A 22940-nucleotide genomic window follows, 5' to 3' on the forward strand; every position below is an offset into this window, starting at 1 on the left:
AGCGGGAGTCGGACAAGCCTGAGATAAAATTTACCCGTGGTAAATACACGGAGCGTGGCAAACTCTCGGGCGGCAACAAGCTGCGAATTTAGATTGGGAATACGCAGTATAATAATACAACTAACGACTCGAGGGAACGTTGCACGCATCGCATCGCTGGCATGTGTGGAGTAAAGGAAACTGGAGCATGTTACAGATACCAGCATAGGCGGTGCTGATAAGCGTCTCGAACCATTCCGATAAGCAAACAACTATGCTACCTACACGGGAAGAAAATTATACCGTCGAATGAAATGTTCCGTTGATGCCAGCGAGGAGTTCATACGCGACGGATAATATGTAACATCTGAATTTAAATGGCAAATGATACCATGTCCGTTACGACCTTTGGAGACCTTCGCTCTTCTCCATTCACCGGAACAGTTGTACAAATACCACCATCAAGAGACGCTGTCCACAAGAGAATACGGACGATATACACGGTAATTGGATTATGTCCAGTACAGAAACCAGCTGCCGCAGACCAGTGCCTCAAGCATTATATGTAACCCGAAACCTCGAATTGATCAATCACGACCACGTAACACATCGAACAAGGACAGATGAGACAGTTTCTGTGACTGACGATATCCGCGTGGCCATCGAATTTTCGTTTCAATTTCTAACTAACGAAACCCTTGTAATCAACACGGTTAATTTCGTCGGTAACGATCAGAAATAAACGGTATATTTTATTTTCACTGAATCAAATGTTACTTGTCAAAGAATCGCTGATTCACGAGGTCTGCTGATAGCAAATCTCAACGGCTCAAAATAGACTGTTGATCTAAAGAGCATGGATGAAAAATCTCTGTGGAAAAATTACTAATTTCCCTAGGATCATAATTCACCTTTTTTCAAAATTGTTTTATTTTTCTACACTGCTTTCTATTCTCTATTAAATTTTGTAATATTATCCATCACTGTCATGGACAAATAAATATCCTATCGATCGATCTATCTATCTTTCTGTCTATAGTGACGTGTTTACAAATGTAGTGCTGAAATAAGCACGCATTACACAAACATTTTTTAACGGTACATCAATTTTTGCTAGTTGCGTAGAAAAACGTTCCCTGTTGCTTATTACATACGTACACCGGTCGAAAAATGTATCCATACCAAACTGGAATTTCCGTGTCAACGTTTTTGATACCGCATATTTTTACCTGGTACGTTAATAAAGCAAAAGCAAGTCTGATACGAGTAGACCAGGTATTCCAGGGTCTTCCAAAATCACTGTATTTCTACTTCAGCGACACAAGACCGTTTATCGCTGTTTCAACAAATCACCAATTTCTCATATCACCCAGAATCGATGCTATCCAATTCAACCGATGAGTAAGGTGCAGAATATCTTCCCACCTACTTCAAGGACAAAAATCAAGGCATGCGTCCGTCCCTCAATTCCGAGGGCTAGTGAATCCGGTAACCGAAAGCGGACACGCTTTTCCACCTCCGGCAAATTTGAGTAAAAAGGGGCTAATAAATGAACTCACCATTGACACAACTGGTGGCGCCGGATTCCCGTTGCGAAGAGCTCCGGACTGCTGAACAACCGCGGGTGACAAACTGTCCTTGGCCTGCTGCATGGCGTCAACGTGGAGTCCCTGTTGCTGCGGGTGTTGTTGCTGTTGCAAGCCGCCAATACCTGCCTGAGGACTACCCAGTCCAACCGTCGGTGTATCCGGCGTGCTGACTTGGCGCGCGATCTTTCGGTAACTCTGTAATCATGTGACACAAAAAAAAACGATATTATTTAACGGGAATATAGGTATCTATACAGTGCGAGTGGCATCGCTGGGTGCTCGGGGGTCTTTAAGACGAGTCTATTGTGAGTGTAAGGTATAAAGTCGAACGAACCTCCGACAATAATTGAACCTGCATGGAAGATTCGTAATGGAATCCATAGTACATCCCAAGTATTCGTCAATCTCACTCAACTCAAGACAGCTCGACATATTCAAATAACGAGTCGATATTGTTTTTCTAGACAAATCCTATCTCTATGAATCAATCAAAGCCAAGTGATTTATATCTGATTTACAACTAGTTGGACATACGCATCGATAGTAAAGTAATTAAATGTAAAGTATGATTCTAGTGTGACGAAAAGTTTTAACGATGATTATCAATTCTGCGTAAAAAATAAATATTCTTGGTGGGAGGGGGGGTATTTCACTTGTGTAAAATCAGGGAATAAGGAAAAAGTGAACGTTAAAATTAAATTGTCAAAATATTGTAGATATATGAAAAAAAATGTAATTGAATCGGACCATGGAACACGTTTATTTGGTTTGGTAACTATTTCATTAATTGATTCCGATGGACTTTAATCAAATATTTGACCGATCATCAACAGAGTATCCAATTAAATCGAACAATACTTTATCGGTAGATATACATGTATAATTTGATTCAACTCCGTATGGTATTTAGATGCAAATGACGTGTATTCGAACGAATTGACGAGATATGGTAGCAAAATCTTATTTTTTTCCTTTCTATTTTCGTACATTATGGAAAGATCATCGGCGACACGCGAATTTCTGATGAAAATTTTTCATTCCCCTTTACAACTGATTCAACTGTTACGCTAGCCTGCAAATTATAAGTGATAACGAACTGTAAAATGAATACAGGAACAGTGTCAAGATTTGGGTCAAATTTAACCATTCGTTTCTTTAGTTAATGTATTTATTTATGTATTACACAACTCACTTATTGTTATTAAAAATATCTCCTTCAATTCATAGATAATGCTTCGATCGCATTTCACTTTTTTGAAGGAAAAAAAGATACATTATATAGACACTGTATTTTGCCGATGTGGTAGCATAAAATCTTTCGGCATACGTTGCAACATTAACTCGAATGATTTACACATCAGGAAATGGATAGCTGTACTCAATGAAGCGATTCGAGTCTCGATTTGAAACGTAAAAAATAAAGGAACGAATAACTGATCGTCCAGTGGCCAGAATAACCTCTGTATACGTGCCGGCGTGACCCTATTGCTAAAAATACGTGGCTAAAGTGGGCCACAACGGTTAGATGGCTTTCCATAAAGTCAAACAAAGAATTCCTGTCGGTATCTACGACACAGCTCAGCTAGCGAATCGTTACAATTTCATTCATACGGTGTGCATGAGTAGTGAAAAAAACGCAAGGGTGAGACCCAACGTCAGGTGCTCCGTCGAAAATCTACAGTCATTGCAATTTGCTGGATTACCTCGTACGGACAAAGTCGATTTATACACGAACTTCAAGTCAAGCTTTAAATTCTTTGCGAGTTTATTGATATCGAAGACATTTCTGAAACTACTGTAATTCATCTTTGATCTATCGTTGAGGTCTACAGCCTCGCCTATTTCGACACGACGTGTGCAACAAGTATCGTAAAACGGGCATCGCGAACTTTGTCAAAATCGACTAATTAGAAATTCGATTTTTCCATACAAGTTCGAAATAATTCTTACGAACACTACGAGTAGCAAGAAATTTTATGCGAAATGAAACCAGTGGATGCAAGTAGAATACAATATAATAGAATTATTTTCTAACTCTGAGCTGATTTTCGATATATTACACTGATATATTGTGTAATTGATATTCGATCAATGAAATCGAGTTAGAAAAGATGCGTCAAAAGACCTTGAAAAAATTTCAAAAATTTATAAATTTCTATTACCGTAAGTCATTATTTCTACCCATAATATGTATAAATCAAAATATCGAATCTGATTTATTTTCATGAACGATTACAGTTTTCCGGTCGAATCCATTTGCATAGCATATAGAGCTATGGTTGACTCGATTGACAACCAAGATTCAAATTCTGAGACAGCGTAGCGCTCCGGGAGGCGAGTAGACGTCTCGTCTCGTCCCGTCTCGTTGGGACGTCGATGAAAATGAAACAATTGAATTTCCTGCAGTGCACCGGGACCCCGAGAGTCGTTTCGTCGTACCCTAAATGAGTATACGTAGACATACGTCGTCTAACGAAAGTCAAGGGGTTGTCCCCGAGGAGTCCAATGCCCCTATTACGATACACATGTGCACGAGGTGGCTGTATATGCGCGTAAATGTATATTTATTAGGGTTTATAAATAGGCGGCTTCTTCCAACCTCCGTGCGTCCTCGTAGCTAGAACCGAGCCGGGGGAGTGGAAAACGCACATGCTTCGCTGGTGACGACGACGACGACGACGAAGATACGCTGCAACACTTTCAGGCGGTTTACCCCCAGCTGCGAAATACCCCTGCGGGGTTGGGTCCGTCGACGATGCGAAATCTACCGGCTCGAAGAATTATACAAAAAATGTTCGCAGTTCAAGCTTTTGTGCGGACGTCCGAGATCTGGCCGAAAGCACTGTTCTTGCCAAAAATTGAGGTTTCGATTTTTTTACGTATTCTGTAGTAATGCTTGAACGATCTTATTGTTAGAGATTCTTATTGTATGAAGGAATGTAGGATACTCCTTTATAATAGGCATATTGCTATTTTTAGTACAGTTACGAAAAACGTAGATGAGCAAGTATGATGTGTAGATATATAGGTATATATATACACGTATAAGTCTGTGAGCTTACAGAATTATACATGCTATTAGCGGAATGAAAGAATTCGTGTCGGAAAATTTTCATATGTAAATAAATTTTTTGTTCGTAAATATTATCAAGTTTCAGACGATTCAGCGTTATGTGATTCATTTTATATTTCACTCTTGATTTCCAATGCTCGGTTATAAATAAATTATCGACAACGGAAAAGAAAAAAAATTAATATAAGACGTAGAAACAAACATGAAGAAATAGATATACTTTCCGTGTTATCGACGGAAAGATTATTCGCAGCTAAAACGATCGATTCATTAATAAAACCTGTTCTTCGCTGGCTCCGATGCAGAGTATATATGATATAAATAAATCTATGCCGATACGTTGGAAAGATAAGACTTTTTGCATACAGCGGATGTATAAGAATTTATTATCATAATACAGCTATTATATACAGATATAGAAACGACAAATTTACATCAACGTCACGTTTATCAAGAGAGCGTTGATAAATCGATGACGTTCGTCGCGTGAGGTCCGGAGGGTTTGTTTTCCATGCGCTGCATGAATCGGATTAAGGGTAATTTACAAGAGGGTCGAAAAATGCTTCTACATTATTGCTGTTCTATTTTCTCGTTCGTCCTTCATCACCGTGGTTTGCGCACCGGCAAATGAGATTGAGGTGGAATAATTTTCGTTAACATTTTTTCAACAACAAATTCGTGTTACACCGTACAAAAAAACCGGACGACAAACATCATAAAAAATACAATCGTTACGTCATTCGTTGACAACGTCGAAGAAAATGGTACACTGTAATATTTTATTCTCTTATTTTCCTCTTCGCCACACACAGCACAGATAACTAGGGTGACACACGATACCGTAAGGCAGGCGGTGTTACCGTAATGGCGACGAGTAATCACGTCGATATTATAGACGTGATATGTATCTATGTGTATATAATACACTCTTGTAACGTGTTCCCGTTGAATCGATATCTAGAAGTACAAGCTAAGCAAACCTAGCCGAACCCTGGTTAAACGAACCCAATCCCAGCCTCTGAGTAGTTGATAAAAGCTAGGTTATTTTTACCAGACAATCGACGTACGTAGCCGAGCACATAGTTACTTTGAAACTAACTTGTACAGTACCTAGATAATCAGTTGACCAGTAAACCGAGATCAAATGCGCAATTCGATTCGAATTCTTACATGTTGGGCACCGAAGTGAGTCGAAAGTACAAATTCGACAGTTGGTTTCAACAATCTCTAAGCTAATCTTCTAATTTTTCTCAACGGTTAGAAAATTCGTGCTGCGAGCATGCGTTCGCTTCTGACCCTCGATTCTCTAACCCTATAACGTAAATATCAAGATGTAGATGCGTGTACGTGTACATGTATGTCTAGTAAGAGGCATCATAAGAGGAAAAAAGTACCTAATCTACACAATTTAATAACCGGATAGAAACCGGTTATCGACTAACATCGCTCCTCGTCCTCAAATCACCTACAACACTGAATAGAGTTTGATCAACGATAGAAATCCCGGAACTTAAAAATCTGGCAACAAAATTGACGGTGCAATCCAGATTCAATTGAACCAAGCTTATCAATTTCATTCCAAGTTCTGCAATGTAAGTTATATGAAAATTCGTTACACGAAAATCCCGGAGCTTCTCCAGGGTCGTAAAGAAAAAAGTATTTTTATTTTACGAGTGAAAAAGATTCTGCAAGTAGTATACATGGCCAAGGGTAGGGGGAGGGGGAGTCGCAAGATTATAAACCAGCCCAAGATTTTATTCCTTCGGATGATTTATTCGACAGTCAGTCTCTTAACGACCCCAAGAAAAGTAAAATTATACCTATAAGCTACGTACACGTAAGCCTCGGGACTTTCTTCTCTAACGACGAAGAATAAAAAGAGTACTTCTTCGTTTCCCGATCCGAAATTTCTCTTTCGTTCCTTTCCTATAGTCTACATATTATACCAGCGTAAATACATGCAAGGAATAATGATAAACGAATAACTAAATCCTGGAAACTTTACAGGATAACACGTTAAATCTTATACAGCATCGTGCATAAATTTTGTATAGACCGCGCTAATACAAGAAGGAAACCGTGAATGCGATAGTTGAGAATACCGGAAATGTGGCAAACCAGCTTCCGGATGTTGCGGTTGACCGTATGCTAGAAATAGTCGGTGACTGCGTAAATGGCGTACTCCAGGATTCCAGTTTCAACGTTCAACAAGAATGATCAATATGGTGCGTACTTTTCTGTTTCTTTCACTAATCCCGTTTTGTTTCTTCAAAGAGAAGATGATCCGAACAAGCGAGCCATACAGTGGCTCGTGATTATTCGCCATAGAAATATGGACGGTCGATATGTAATACACGTCGAGCTGACGAGGAATATCGTGAGCCCGTTACGAAGTGACGGAGATGGAAGAAAAAAGGTGAAGTAAAAAAGAATCGAAATTCGAACATAAAATAAGGTGAAACGAAAATACGTAGAAAGAAATTCATTCCCTTCCGTTCCGACGTACAATCTCTGCTCTACGATTGCCGACCCGAGTCGCGGACGACCTTTTCATACGTCAGTCAAAATTTTCGGATCCTAACGCGATCGGAAGCCTCTTCAACGCGCTCAACGAACCGTGCACGGGGCCCTCCGAGGATATTCCCCCTCATAATTCGGACCCTTCACGACGACCCCGAGTGCCGAGGGTCATTTGCCCCGCTCCTCGAGTTCTCGGGTCAGAATCACGCGCCTATACGGAGACCACGTGGCGGGCCACGTGGTTGCCGAACAAGCGTAGGCAGCTCGACGCCGTTGTCCGAACTCTTCGATATTTCTGGCCAATTTTCGGTGAACCAATAGCTCGGTTTTAGAGTGTCTTGGGTCTGGATGAACGGAGCGATTACCGCGTACAGCCATGTTCAATTTGAAGGTGACTACGTGGACGGATTGAGTACGATTCGTGCAGCAACTCCTCTGCAGGCTGGAAAAGTCGCGATCGTCGTTAATCATTTCATTTGCGGTCATAGCGTGTCGTTAATAGCATGGGACACCGCGTGACCTGAATTCCGTGGAATGGATGCTTGCGCAACGCGGTATAAAACGGCGGCTTCGCATTTAACAACGACATCTAAGCGCTTCGGAGCCATGAGAAGGGCCTGGCGGACGTGCGATAACGACTCGAAGGCCGAAGATTCTAAGCATTGGGCAATATTCGTTGGACTACCGAGAATAAGACGGATCGATAAAACTCTACCGGGATAAAATTGATGAAATTGGAAAAATTGAGAGAACTTCGTTCGTTATAGTTGTACATGTAATACCTACGTGAAACACGCCTTACACTTGCACGGTGAAAGTATCCGTCGTTGGTGCGGGTTAATCGACGAAAGGAAATCGATTCGACGCCCAAGTCACCCGACAACAGCTGTCCGTAGACTTGGACTTTTCCCTGCGGGCGATTATGCGACTGAGAATTTCTCAAGATATATATATATATACGCTCTAATGCAGTTGATAATGAAACGTATGAATTATACATATTGTATGTAATTTATTCAATGCAGAAATATTACCGAAACAACGATGCATCAAATTATTTATTGTACTTCGCGTATGTTAGAAACAGCTACGTCCATGTATCGTATAACCTGCGTTACTTTGGGTGTTTCATAATTATTCTTACTATCATTGGTTATTTAAAATGATCTCTATCACGCGGCTGAATAACCAAAAAAAAAAACAGAAAGAAGAAGAATAATAGGTATGCCCGGTGTACAGATTCATGAATAATCAATTATTACATGGCCACGCTTCTAACAAAGACTAATCAATTATAACGGTCAATCAGCTATAACTATTCGTCAAAGTAATCGGTTTAACACATCGTCGTATACGCTTTCAAAATGACAATACTGCAGCGGAACTTTGACATGAAACAGATTTGTATACCTAATCCGCTGCTCGCTATTATCGAACAAATCAATTCATTAGTCCCGCTGAACGTTTTCTTCTTCCTACACGAGGGATGATAACGAAAACAAAATACCAACAATATCGTCGATATAATCGATATGTATGAATGATTTCAAACGAAGCTCACTCATTTAAACATAAAGATAAGAATTATATATAACTCTACGACTGAATCCCTGGCGTTGAATAAATAATTGATGGATTTGTCTGAACGTGGCAGACATTAGCAATAACCCCGCGGATTGATCATCGATCGACGCTGTCTTCGATATTAGCCAAGATGCGATACACGTGCAGCAAAATTGTCGAGACCTTTACGACAATTGATCGGATTTTCATCACATCTAAAAAATTATTCTCAGTAATTTGTACAAATATCTCCTTATCTCTTATCCCGAAACAACGACGTGAGTCGATCAAGTTCACGTAACGCGCTTTCGTCCGTAACGTGTTTTCGTGTAATGCGAGATCGGTGCGTGCGATGACGTCACAGGTGGCAGGAAGGCGGGTGGGTATGGCAACGCGTATGTCCGATCGTTAGGTACATGATACATACATGCTTGTATACATATGTAACATACGTATGCTTATGTATACACGTTAAAAACTCACTGTCTCGGGAGGACGTCTGGTGTGCGTTCCGTTGTGCCCCGTTGGCACGTGATATCGGTAAGTTTATATTCGTTGCGCGGTTCCAGCACCGCGATGGTGATGTAAAAAAAAAGAGCTACAAGACAGGTTTTCCTCTTGTTTTTTGTTTTGCTTTTTTTGATTTTCTTCGTTTAAGCGTGCAAGGACGCACGGAGAAACGTCCCGTCTTCTTTTTTTTTTTTTAACTCTTCGGATCTGACTAATCTATCTCGTCCGCCTTGTCAGTCGAACGCGACACTGCCAATGCTGCTGCTTCTGTTGCTGTTGGTGTTGCTACGGCTCACTGAATACCAAACGTTGACCGAGGTGAGAGAAGGAGACGATAAGGAGAGAGGGAGAGAGGGAGAAAGAGAGAGAGGGAGAGGGAGAGAGAATCGAAATTTAATTCAATTGCTCGAATGCGGTATTGTGACACGACTCGTAATCCCTGCGGCATATAAACAGGACCAGCGTTATGCAATTACATCTTAATTGAGACGAACACGTGATGATTATGCCGATATCGATCAATTTTACAGGTTTCCTGACAAAAGGATTGCCGACTAGTATACATCCGATATGGAACGTAGTTCAGATCTTGGGTTGAACGGATTACAGACTCATTGGAAAGATCCCGTGATTTAATAAAACAGTTTCAGATTGTAATTTCAAGTCAGTGGAGCTCTCAGATCGATCTCGTCCGCGAGTTCAAACAACTGTATTATACGTATGTACATGTAACAATAAAGAACGGGGGATCATTGTACATACATCCTGGAGTGAATGTAACGCTGGTGAATCGGTGCTCGGCAAAAGAAGCATGACTCGAGTATCAAGGCTATAAGTAATAAAAATATCGAGGGATCGAAGAAGTCGGAATCAACGACGAAGATCAACGATACATTATACATGGCATATCAAAGGTGGGGTACTCGGGATGATCTAGTCCATCGAGTCACGTAACATCGCGATGAGTCTCGAAGTGCAGAGAACCAAGAACCGTCGCGATGCGCGATGACAGATTTAATCCGAAAATAATCCACCCGAGAGGTTCGTTTTAAACCGCGCATTCGTTTCAAAAGGTGGGGGTCGAAACTTGGAAGGGTTAATATTTCGAATGGCCGATATATCGAAATTTCGAACATGCGAAAATAAAATAACGAAAGACCAATTGTTCGAAATCTTGTTTTTCGAAAGTGTCATTGATTAGAATGACTAGTCATTCGCTCGATTGAAATTTCGATACACCGGCCATTCGAAATATTGACCTTTTTAAGTTTTAACCCCCACCCATTTGAAAAGCCTAAGTGCATTCGGTCTACGGACTGCAGTGTTTCGAACGATATACCCAAGAAGAGCCGAATGATGCATACTGTGTGTATGCTATAGTACAGAGTACGTGTCCCGCGTCATGTCAGCGAGTATGCAGCTCTCCTCTTTCTCTCTCTCTCTCTCTCTCTCTCTCTTTCTCTCTCGTCATTTGTTATCACGGTGCAGAATGAAGTTGAGAAACCGCAGCGCGGTGTGGCTAGCCGAGCGCCACGCGGCCCTCTCTTTCCTCTCTCTCGTCTCTCTCTCTCTCTTTCTCTCTCTCTCTCTCTCTTTCTCTCGTCTCCCTCGTTCCATGGCACGTCTCGCGGTAAGAATACGTATATACGATGTATATGTGGCGTTTGTATATGTACAGATAAAAAGGTATGTAATATAGGCGTGTGCGTCTGTGTGTGTGTGTGTGTAACATATAAATATACAAGTCGTTGCACTACGTACGGTTGTCGAAAATGATTGTTTAAAACATTCCCACCACGCACCGAGTGATATAACAATAACGTCGCGTGCAAGCTGCAATTTTCAAGTTTTCGCCACACCCACGATAGAACAGTAAAAATAATACTGAAGATATGTATGTATGTTTATATATATATATATATATATATTCGTCTTATCGTAGCACTGAAATTTTCACCCGCGATATGTGCGCGGAAATCTGTCGCACTGCACCTTCGTTTTCACAGGTATATCAACGCGACTCTGATTGTGATCCCGACACTAAACGCGCAAGACCGTCGTTCTCGTTCTCGTTTTCGTTCTCGTACTTGTACTCGTACTCGTACTCGTTCTCTTCGCGGGCTCTCGCCTCGGGTACATGTATAATATTATAAAATCCTTGAATCCTCTCGTCGCGCGTACTCGTCGGCCGTAGGGTTCAGCCGCGGCGCGTCAAGTGCGCGCCTCCGCGGCTCTGCCGACGAAACAGTTTCGGAGAGCCTCGGAGGACTTCGGCTATCTCCGGACCCGTGTTATACACTGTGTTCGTTTCGAACGGCCGCCTCCGCAGCGCCGCCGCCTCCCGGCTCTTCAACCTTTTTCGCCTCTTTCGATACGTAAACATTTTTCCCTCCTGCCGCTGGCCCTGACGACGGCCTCCGGTGGCCTCACGGCGATACTTTGCCTTCGGCCTTTTTTCTCTCTCTCTCTCTCTTTCTCTCTTTCTCTCTCACTCTCCCGCCGTCTCCCTCGTCGCCCGCGAAGATACGTCACGACTGCGTTACGAACGCTGGCTAGAATCGTCAAATTTATTCGAATTAGTATTTGTCGATAACTGTGGAGTGGTGGGTCCGACTTGCGACCATGGAATATTCTTCGATTATTGTCGTTGGTTAGAGAAAATGGAAAAAAGACCCGTGTAAACGGTTCCAAACGTATGCTTTAATCCCATTCCAATTTTCAGCGTCTCGCATCGTTTCAGACCGAATTTTGATGCGATTTCGTTATTCGTGTAAAAATTGCATGTTCTTTTGGTATTCTGAAAGTTTTCAACTAGCCAATCATCTCCGCCAAAAATGGTTTTCTTGAAGGATTGGAGCCCTCGATGGAAAACACCAACAAAAAACGATCAGCATGCTTGAACACTCGCGTCATTTCGCTGAAATAACAGTTGCTAATGATGATTGTCAAACTTACGGTTATAACGTCACTGACTTGCAGAACCCGTCTACAGAACTTACGAGCGACGAATGAAAACGATGATTTTCGAGTCAGCTACGCCAGTGCATTATAGTAACAGAGCGTGAATTAAAATCAAAGACTCGACGAATCGAGGAGACTTTTTGGCCTTCGAACAAAATTGCATCGCAGCCCTCGCGACCCGACTGTACGTACCTACACCTACTCACGTAGCCGTGTCGTATGTATGCACATTATACGTAGATACAGTCTGCTCTCGTAAAGTACGGTCTGGCCGCGGTCTAGAAGCCGCGTACAACCGGCGAACTCGAATCTGACCGGTTGAAGAACTGGACAAAGCGCACGAACCTCGGGTGGTACGTATCCAATCTGTCCGGGAACCGTGAAACCCTTTCAACTTTCGGATAACAAGATTTTCGAATCGGATCGGTTGGAACCGGACAAAGCGCGCGAGTCTCGGATACGAATCCAATGAGTCCAGGAACCGTGAAACCGTACCGAATTTCGGAAAAACGGGGACATCCCCGTCTTAGGTGAAACCAGCACGGTTCCGAGCTAGTGATCAATGCGCCGAGCGCGTTTTAAACTTGTCCAATTCCAGGGGTCTCGATTCGGAGACGACGGGTGTACGCGCATCGTCTCTGCATAAGTTGGACCGGGGAGTGCAGAGCGGAATACAGCAAAGCGCAGAACTGCATCGACTGTACGTCTCCCCCGTTGAAGTGGGTGGGCGATGGGTGGCGGCGAAGCCGAACCAGGTACATTCCGTACCGATGCGAAGCAGCCGCCCGCGACTCGACGGTGGCAGTCCAGATAAGGTTTTAGATAAAAGTTATACACGTATCGGTGGTGGTTCAGGGCACGACGTTGGTCGCCGAACACTGACTGCGGACATTAAACAAGACCGACCATTGTTCTCTCGATATTTTTACGAAAACCCTTTATTACCAGAGCTGTGGGAATGTGGATGTAACAGCCGAGGCTGAGGGATCCTGACTGATTATCGGTTAATTAAAAACTAGTTGTTATCGAAATGCGTTCGACGCGTCATAGAAGAACGGAATCCGGTATCGGATTACTCTGGCAAATGGAGAAAATTAGTCAGATTTCTTTACGTTCGAATCATTCATTCGAAAATCTCAATTTTTTTCGACAATTATCAAAAATCAATGGTTTCATGTCACAAGAACTGGGCCGTCATCTGGGATTAATTAATTATCGTTGAAAGGAAATAACACGGTATATAGCCATGAGGCTTCGAGTGAATCACTTTATACTTGAGTTCAACTGCGTAAGGGCTCTCTGCAGACTATTGATAATTAATAGAAGGTTTTATCGTAGGGAAAGAGGAAACGTAAATGAAAGATTTTTCGACGAAAATTATTCCTGAAGAAGTGCGACTTTCGTTTGCCAATTTTGAATTATCATTTCTTTCATTTCTGTGCGACTAAACCCATGAACTGTCGATGATCAAGTAAATAAAACATGTTTTGGAAAGCTTGAATAGTGATCATAAGTGTCGCTCATCTTTTGAGCCATTGTGCTAAAGTAGCACTTATTTTTGAAACTCATCGGTGCATGGCACTGTAGGATAGACAGATTTTGGCACTCGCGCATACGGATACATCATAGAAATGAATCAGCGACCAAACTTTTGTCTAAAAATAGCAGGGAACCTTTCTATTGGCCTACGTGACTAGTGATAAGAAAAAGTCCTGCGGTCTTTGACATTTCCTCAAAACTGACCTCGAACCTTAGACTGAGCTTTTTATCTAATCTCGTCTAGGGACCGAATAACTTAGTCGTATACCGAATAGTTCGACCCTCCGTGTGACAGACATAGCGAAACTACCGCTTCTTTATTTGTAGATACAATAAAATTATTTCCTGTTTTTTTTCACGTATTGATCAATTTTTCACTGCGGTCGTAATTCTTGACGAAAATGTTTCAAATTCAGGAAAACTTTATAATTATACTAATTATGGCTTCTGAGGTAGAGCGTGCACAAGGCACTGGAGAATTTCGGTGGGAATTTCCGAAAAATTTCCGCATAAAATCATTGTTGTAACATTCATGTAAATTTTTTTACGGCTCCTTAAATCACAATCCCATCTGGAGTAGTCATAATTTGTACGACATGCGTCGAGAATCGGAAGGTGAGAGAGAAAAAAAAGAAAAAAAAACATTGAGTGAAATGATCGCTCGCTAACGGTTATTCGAATTACACCGGCAAAGATAAGTTTAAAAAACATAATAAGAAACAAGGATGTGTGTAAGTGGAAAAACGGGACAAGTGAAGACTACTGATTGTGAGGTTACATGCCAAGGAAGATTGCCTTATGGAACTTGTAAATTTCACAATTGAATAATAAGTACGCACTGAGACAGATTAAATTGAATACAAGTACCTATTATTATTCCCATTGGTCGTAGAAATCGTTTTAAGAAGAAATACTCTCCATATTTTCATTGAAAGGAAAATTTCCAACTAGATTTTTTCTAATGACTTTGAAAACTTATTTTTTACAAAACACCAAAGAACGCGAGAAACACTATATTGTCTCACATTCGAGAACGAATAATCCCAGCGATAGGAAAACGTAAAACAATGAAAATCTCAAGAGGATCTCTTCGACCTCGCCGTTGAAAGAGGTTGATGTTAAGGGCCCGTAAAACTAAAATACAAGAAAGCACGTCCGTAGATATCAGTGGCTCTGATCAGACTCGCGTTACTCCGTGGTAACCGTCGTCATGCGGGGGATGAAAATCCGTTCGTATCTACAAACGGTATTCGTAATCTGTTCACAAATGCGGGGTTCTATGAATCGCGAACTAGACTCTGATGGGGCAGAGTTTAATAGCGGGAATTTATGACGGCATTAGACAGTAATTAAAATCTCGTTAATCATTAAGCAACGTTGGCCGGGGACCGAGAAGTTTGCCACTGTATTAATCGCGCTGTCCATGTACCGAGGTGAAATACTGTTTGGAAACCGAAGCCGAATAACACGTAGCTTCTGAGCGTGTAGGTTACGTGAGCATGTATTCACAACGCATAGAGTAATGCAGAGACTCACTCATGCATATACCATATATTATATGCATTTACACCGCGTGGCTTCAGCTGGCTCATTACAGTCATTAGTCATTAGTCATTACGAGCGGTAGTATCCCGCGGTGCTGCGGCACTACAAATTCACGATAAGTACCTATGCGGTATCTCATAGCCGAATGTAGGTAAGTACCTTATACTATCGGTCCCGGCATGTCACGTGACTTGAGCGATAAGAATCTTTATCGGGTAAATTACGACGATACAATAGAACTGATCAAATTTATCGTCGTAATAAAAATATTAGGTCAGAGGAAAAGCGAACATGTTCATGCGGTTAGTATTATAAATAGACATCAAATTACCCACTACAAATTGCATACAGCTTACTCTGATAATAAGACAAATTTTTGTCAATTACATTTACCGTTTGACGGAATATTTTGTGGCCTTAAATAATGAATTGAATAAATGGTGTCTTAAGAACTGCAATCGTTGAATCGGAATTCAATGGCATCAAGTCGCCTTCGTAGTGTTTTGGAATTACAATTGTATTCCCGCCGGGGATTTAATCAATACGTTTAAGTTAGTTCGACGCTGGCTATAACCGCGTTAGTTATTAAACTGGTTAGTCTAGCCGAAATGGTGGTCCCAAAACTAATGAAATTTAGGTGATATCAGCGCAGCTGCAGCTGGCACGAACGGTGACGATAATTAATTTGCAGTGTACAGATATGCAGATGAAGTTTCATATCACTGATATGTGTCAGGCCCGAATTTTAGTTGCTCCGAAACAATACATTCGTTCGAATCAATCGCTCCCTTTTCATACAAGCAAGTCAGGATAGGCGGTAGTGACAGATATTGTGAAGAAAATTTTCACTAATCTAGTTTCGTTTATACTCGCCACAGCTGAGAATTTTTCTGTAAATATTTCCTGAGATCATAAAAGATTTTCGTTCCCAAGAAATGAAAAGCCTAACAATAAACTGCAATGAGACCAAGTATCATTTCGAAATTTTAATGTCAATCGATTTTTTCTACCGCATAACGGCCGTTTGTTCATTTCCATATAATATTATAACTAACGTCGATGCGAAGATCGATAAAATGGTACAAGTTTCGGAGGAACATTTCGCTGACCGGATCCGTCTACAAGTATGCCCTTAATTTGTTAACGCTGATTTATGCAATGGTTACCCTTAGCATTGAAATATTCCAACGAACTTTGATATACAATTAATGAAAAAAATTTAATTCGGATGAGAAGAGAACTTTGAAGCCGGGTGCTTACAACGAAGGTCGCAGATATGCGGGCAATTCTATCGATGTGTCTACCTACCTACTTTGTTTGCGCAAGACTAGGAAATGCATCGAGGCGCAGCGCAGTTGCAATTTTGCCCGCAAGGCGGCTTGGGTTGGAAAATTTTAAACATGGCGGTGCAACGCGGACAGGCGCACTCTACCGCGATCAATATAGCGCCTTGTTTAATATCAGTTCTCAAACTGAGTACAGCCTGTGTCAAGATATTATTGAATGAATAGAATGGTACCCTCTCCGATGCGTGATTGTATCAAGCCCGTGCACCTTGTGCGGAGACGAAGCGTACTAGTCCTTAAATTGAACACGAAGAACGGAAAACAAGATACTCTAGAGCGATAAAGTCTATGGAGTCATTTCTGGTCCAATAGCTCGCGCCTAGTTCCTACCACGATCAATCTGCACTGCATGCAAATTCAGATGCACTGCAGCAAAACGTTTCGGTGGTTGATTTTTTCACGGCACTAACTATCCTGATTTCTGCTTCCGCGAGGACGCTGGTCAATCAGTTACCGAAAATAGACAATTTCGGTTGACTGTAATATGGAGTAATTTCGAAATTATCTGCAATTGGTCAGAATTTTCGTTTTAGCAAAACGTTATTTGTGAATTTCGGTCAGGAGTGGACTCCGAAAAAATGCCTGTCGTGCCTGAATCACCCTGCACAGCATATATTATAATATATGAGAGGAACACGTGATTCTCGTTTACGCAATTTGCAAAATTCTACTCGACGAAGGACTCTGAGAGTTGGTGAACAATTTTAGGATTTAGTACCGGTGGAAGTAATGTTGAAGTTCGAATTCACCAAGCTCCTCAAAGTTTCGACAAACTCCTCTCGAAAGCCTCTAATTAATGCGTTGAAAAATGGGATCGTACAAAGCACAATAGCAGACTGGTATTTGAATTAAAATAGGAGTTGGTTTACAAGGTGGATATACGTATGTATAGCAGTTTTTTTCTAACCGCGCAGTCCAAGTTGAAACCTCTTGTACACAAACGAGTTTTTAACGAGGCATAAAACGGTGCGAATACTTATTTTTTTCTCTCCCCGAGTCGGAAGCAAGTGAAAAAACGGGAGAAAGGGCGAGAGAAAAATTAGGGAAAGAAAAGGCATACATTAAATTTGACTTTTTACAATTTTACGGTCGCACATCGGTCCCCGCGATGCATTTTACGGCCGCGTTTGAGTGCCTCGTAAAACCGTAAGTATAAGGAAAACGACGGTGTGCCCTAGTATATTCCCTCCCCCCACCCCCCTTGAGTGGGTAAGTGTAACACGTAGATTTTCCAGGGACAGGCACGCACATGCGAAATTGCCTGCTCTGAGACTATAAATATAAGTATGTACATATATATAATAGTCATGCCAATCTGTATATTTTAGCATAGATTTCCCCGTGGGTAGACGCAAAGATCATAAATTTCCTGAATTACCTATTACGCAATTAGCAGTTTTACTCGCTGCTTCGGTTCAACCTGAGTAAATACGATATTTCACGTTGACGGACCAGTTTTCCCACCTATAGCTTGTCAAGAGGATTGGTTCGTCAGAAATAAATAATCTCTCTCAATTTCATTATGAGATCATCGTGCGTCAAATATTTATAATATTTTGATATCCGTAAAATACGAAGACTTCCTTACGAATACAAAAAAAGAAGACTGGAATTGTAAAATTGTAAAAAAATAAAGCTTAAATGTCGATAAACCATTTTAAATCGTTTCAAAATGATTCGAAATGAAGTAGATTCGTTCAATTTCACTCTGCATTATCTCATTTTGTTAAAAATGACTGTATTCTATGAAATCTGCAATGCAATAGATTTCCGTGTTTTTCTTCACTAGGCAATATTCAATATTGCAGGTTAATGGTAATAATAAACGTGGATGCGATGCTTTAAAATCAAACACTTGACACGATAAAAAAAAATGTTTCGATAAATTTGGATTTGTAAAAAATAATCTTCTAGATAAAATAAACCATCGCAAAATTAACTCGATCCAATTGACAAAGTTTTCAACCGTCTTGAATCGATTGGAAATACAGCATCATTCGATATCCAAAGTTTTACTTATATTTCGAGTATTTTATATTTTCCTATGCTTGAAGAGTTCTTCGCAGCTCAGGAATATACAAATTCGATAAATACTCAATGTTCGGACTATCTCATGACAAAATGAATGAAAAATGCAGATTTTTGGCAAACCAACCTCCTTAAAAATGTTTCGTCTTCATCGATTCATCACATTTCAACATTGGTCCAGCAGCCCTCCACGAAAACCATTCCAAAAGTTAAAGCCAAGAAAACCGTCCTGACTTCTAGCCGCTATATAAGGGATTAGCCGAGCTTTTCCCTCGGCTAAACGCGTAGACAATATAGATACAGATCTCGCGATGAATCTACACGTAACTCTGATTAGTATCGTCAGGCAAGTTTGTCATTTAGCCGAACGAAGTAGGAGGCACGGCACGTAGGGACGCGAGCACGCCTGCCGTGCGTAACGTGCGTGTTCTAAACAGGGTTACGGTTATTAGCAGTTAACGAGAAGGATCGGGTTAAACTAGCTTGAAGGAGAACCTATCGACTCGAGAGAGAAAGAAAAAATAATTATATAGTCAACGCACGAAGGTTGTCAACGAAGAGTTTTAAATGCAAGGTAACTAAACGTGTAACACGTTGCGACCGTTACACCTACTACTAATATTTGCGTTTTCAGCAGGCACAACGTTACGTCATCCAACAATTTTTTCCATTCATTGTTCCTTTTGAAGATGAAATAAAAACCGTCGCAAATGACTATGACAAACGTCCTGCTGTCAGATCTAAATATATCAGAACGATTAGCGCGCGAAAAGAAGCAAATGACTCATGAGTTTTCATCAACATCATCATCAACTCACCCTGGGTGTTCCTTTCCCTCTACCTCGGCCTCTTTCCCTGAATGCTCCATCCCCTGTTTGCAAGTGATAGAGGTGCTGAAACATAGAAATAAAAAGAAATTGTTTGAATGTGAACATTTTGTTCAACACCCTCTGCATTCCCATGGAATCTAGCCGCATATGCAATCTTTCTCGTTCACGAGTAGCAGAGTACGCGCAAACACGCCTGTCGATAGGCAACTCGTGATGCACTTATGTATCGCGATTAAACTAACGACCGGTGAACTACAGAGGAACTGTAAAGAAAGGATACATTTTTTAAAAATATTTTCGTATTGACGTCATGAATGTTCCATAGAGCAATTTCCTGCCTGTTCGTATCGAAAATACACATACAAAATGACGCATTTATCAATAAGTTTCGATAAAATATAGGAAAATTTCCGTTTCCTTTATCTTTCACATTGTTTGCAATATTTTAATTCAAGCTTCTGTTAAAATAGAGTTCTTCTGCTTTCGTGATCAATTCTTTCGCTTTTTCAGCGAACTAGCCTGAGCTACCCTGATGAGCATAACACAAAAATAAAAGATCTTGAAATACTCATTTCCCTGAAGTTCCAATCGAACGGGGATCGAAAAAACTGGTATATCAAGCCCGAGAGGCTAATCACTCTCGAGTATACTTGCTTCTTACTACCTTACTTAATTGATTCGCCTTATCTATCCAAAAACTCGTCGGTACTCGTCGATACTCGTATATACGAGTTTTTGTATTTTTTGGATAGATAAGGCAAATAAGTTAAGTAAGGTAGTAAGAAGCAAGTGTACTCGAGAGTGACTATAGCCTCATACTCTGCGAGTGATGAACCCTGCTTTACCAAGCGTTGGTAACATTCCTGCGGGAGAAGAACACTGAATTACCGACGCCGGATCGGAGGGTAAATTAACGCGGCATCGACAGATGTCGACAGAGCTTAGCTTCGCCCGAAAGCGCCGCCGTAAGGAAGCCGGCAGCGGCTGGTATCGTTTGGGAAAAACAAAGCCTGGCGATAGGCAACGATGTAGGCGCAAGCACAGCGCTTGCGCCCCGGGAAGAAAATAAGATAAAATTGATTTTTTTGCGCGCGCGCCACTCGCAAAATTAAATTACGACGCGACTAACGCATCTACAAAACACGACGACGACGACAAGTATTTCTCGTGGTCCAGTTTGAAAATCTCGATGCATAGGTAATATTTAAAAGCTGAATAATACCTAAGCAAGAGAGATTCGTGATGTGCGAGGGGAGAGGAGAGAGGAGAGAGAATGTACCTAAGTACGGGTTGAAGTTGAGGCGGGGCCAGGCGAGGCGAGGTAAGAGAGATAAGGCTGGGTGTTCAGAGGTGAAATTACATCTTTCGACGTTTTTCCATCACCGTGATTATTTAATTTGATATTTCAGGAAGTGCGCCTCTTCTCGAGGATGAGGATGAGAACGAGGCGGCAGAGGCAACGAGGATGCGGGGGTTATTCGAGCGCCAGCGTGAAATCGAGTTAAACTTGAAATTAGAGTTGCTTCCTTGATATTATATAAGAATATTTGTCTTCGCTGAATTAATTTAATATAAACTTGGTAAGTCTCTGATTTGCTGTATTTACTTCCAAATTTTACTCTCTCTCTCTCTCTCTCTTTCCCCTCCTGCACACTTCCATTTTGCAAAAACTTTATACGGCTGGTACGCTTAATATTCATCATTTTATTACTACAATTTCATTTCTACAACCACCTTATACACCCTCCATTGGCGAAAATCCCAATCATTTACAGGGCAAAAATAAAATACCCTTTATGATCACACAAAAAATAAGGTGATTGATAAATTTTTTTTCTTGTTTTGTTTTGTTTACTACACAAATTTTGCAAGCATCGAATCAGGAAAATTGAACAAAATTGAAAACCAGTGCAAAAAGCAGACCGAACTTTTCTTCGATTCGTGATTATATCAATACAGTAATCAAAGTCGAAAGGGACCAAGACAACAATATTCATGGACTTTTCCCAAAACGACTGAATAATCGCTAGCACATAGTGTGTGTGTGTGTGTGTATACTTATATATATGTATAAGCGCTATATCATCTAAGCGCCGGGCGAACACACGCGGCCGATGAGAGTCGGATGATCTAATCAGGCTCTGCGTGCAGCGGTATGTTCGAACCAGTGAATATCGGGGTTTCAGGTGAATCAATGGACGAGTCTGAATCCCCCCCTAGCTCTAGCTTACAGCCGCTAGGCACGGCTGACCAACTGCGGACTAATTCCCTTTTACGCGCGTTACTCATTCGCGTCCGCATGCGAAACTACGCACATGACTGGCATACGCATACGGTGGATAACGTCGCCCGTTATATCGATATTTTCTGCACAAAGAGGAACTGTTTTTTTTTCAAAATTATTCATTATACAGGAGCCTTCACATTTTCCACCTACTGCAACATATGATTTTTATACAGCCTAAATTCTCTGCAGTATTCACGGTCCGACAAAGCGCCAGATTTATTCAAGAAGAAATACTTTCAGAAGCTTGTGAGCGTAATGAGATGTATTTTTTTGTTGGATCTGACTAATAATTGTGTACATAATTTATATCTTCTATGTTGTTATTACTTATTGTTCATCACAAAAGTTGCTGTTGAACTTTAAACTATAATGAGAAGATATATTTGTACATCTGACTTCGCTCAACAATTAATTCCCGTAATTTTTGTACAAAAAACCAACAAAAAATATCCGTTTACTCTTAGGATAATTTGATAGGTATACGTATAGCGATAGGGCAGTAGAGTTTGAAAGAGAACGTATAGTTTTTTGAAATTGATACTTTACTCTAATTCCGATGCCAACAGTTATTAGCACTACTAAAATTTTGTTACTTCGCTGATTTTTCTTCAATGCAGAATTTTCACGCATGTGGAAACTATCCAACACGAAAAAATAGACAAATAAATACACAAATAACGAAGACGTCTCGGCCGAAATAAAAGACAAGAACGAAAATGAGAAAATCCAAAATCAGCATGATTGCAATAAGAAAGGGGCCGGCATGCGTTTCCATCTCTGTAAGTATTTAATTGCCCGCAATCGCGACAGAGTCCAGATTTGAAACGCAAATGATTTCCGACTTTGTTCTTATTTTCTAAAAGAAAAATTTAGACAATTTTGTTCGCACGTTGCCGAGATGCGATAATCGGCCAGAGTGCAACGAATCAAGCCTGGCGAAAAGGAAATAAGGCACGGTGAAATAAGGTGAGGCTAGGGAGCATTTCCCCCCCTCTCATTTCTCCCAAACTGGCTGTCCCTCTTCCTCTCTCTCTCTCTCTCTCTCTCGCGACTTTTCCCTTTCTCTTTCTGACCACGCACCTGGCAGAATGAGTTGATAAAGCCGGGCTTACATTTGACATTTGCAGTGAAACGAGCGATAATTTGTCGTAATAAATGATGACATTATTT

General features: G+C 41.0%; 1 protein-coding gene and 1 long non-coding RNA gene across 8 annotated transcripts in view; one reads left to right on the top strand and one right to left on the bottom strand.

The window, feature by feature from the left end:
- LOC107221085 (DNA N6-methyl adenine demethylase) overlaps positions 1-22940 on the bottom strand; it is a 95187-nt gene that overhangs the window by 25711 nt on the left and 46536 nt on the right. For 5 of the 7 annotated variants that reach the window (XR_006902817.1, XM_046731335.1, XM_046731318.1 and 2 more), the window contains exons 2-3: positions 19472-19546; positions 1539-1763 (exon numbers count right to left, since the gene is read on the bottom strand). Coding sequence is in view for 6 of the 7 variants with exons in the window: in XM_046731335.1 (XP_046587291.1) it covers positions 1539-1763; positions 19472-19546 (300 nt within the window). In the remaining variant the exon portion in view is untranslated. Of the gene's footprint in view, positions 1-1538; positions 1764-9207; positions 9530-10995; positions 11444-19471; positions 19547-22940 lie in introns of those variants that run through there. The other 2 variants (XM_046731326.1, XM_046731330.1) reach the window with 2 other exon arrangements.
- LOC124292876 lies at positions 20537-21075 on the top strand. The gene is made up of 2 exons (XR_006902825.1): positions 20537-20804; positions 20893-21075. It is a non-coding gene; the product is annotated as an uncharacterized LOC124292876 (long non-coding RNA).

This window comes from Neodiprion lecontei, chromosome 1 (genome assembly GCF_021901455.1).
Source record: "Neodiprion lecontei isolate iyNeoLeco1 chromosome 1, iyNeoLeco1.1, whole genome shotgun sequence".
In the NCBI taxonomy this organism is placed as follows: domain Eukaryota; kingdom Metazoa; phylum Arthropoda; class Insecta; order Hymenoptera; family Diprionidae; genus Neodiprion; species Neodiprion lecontei.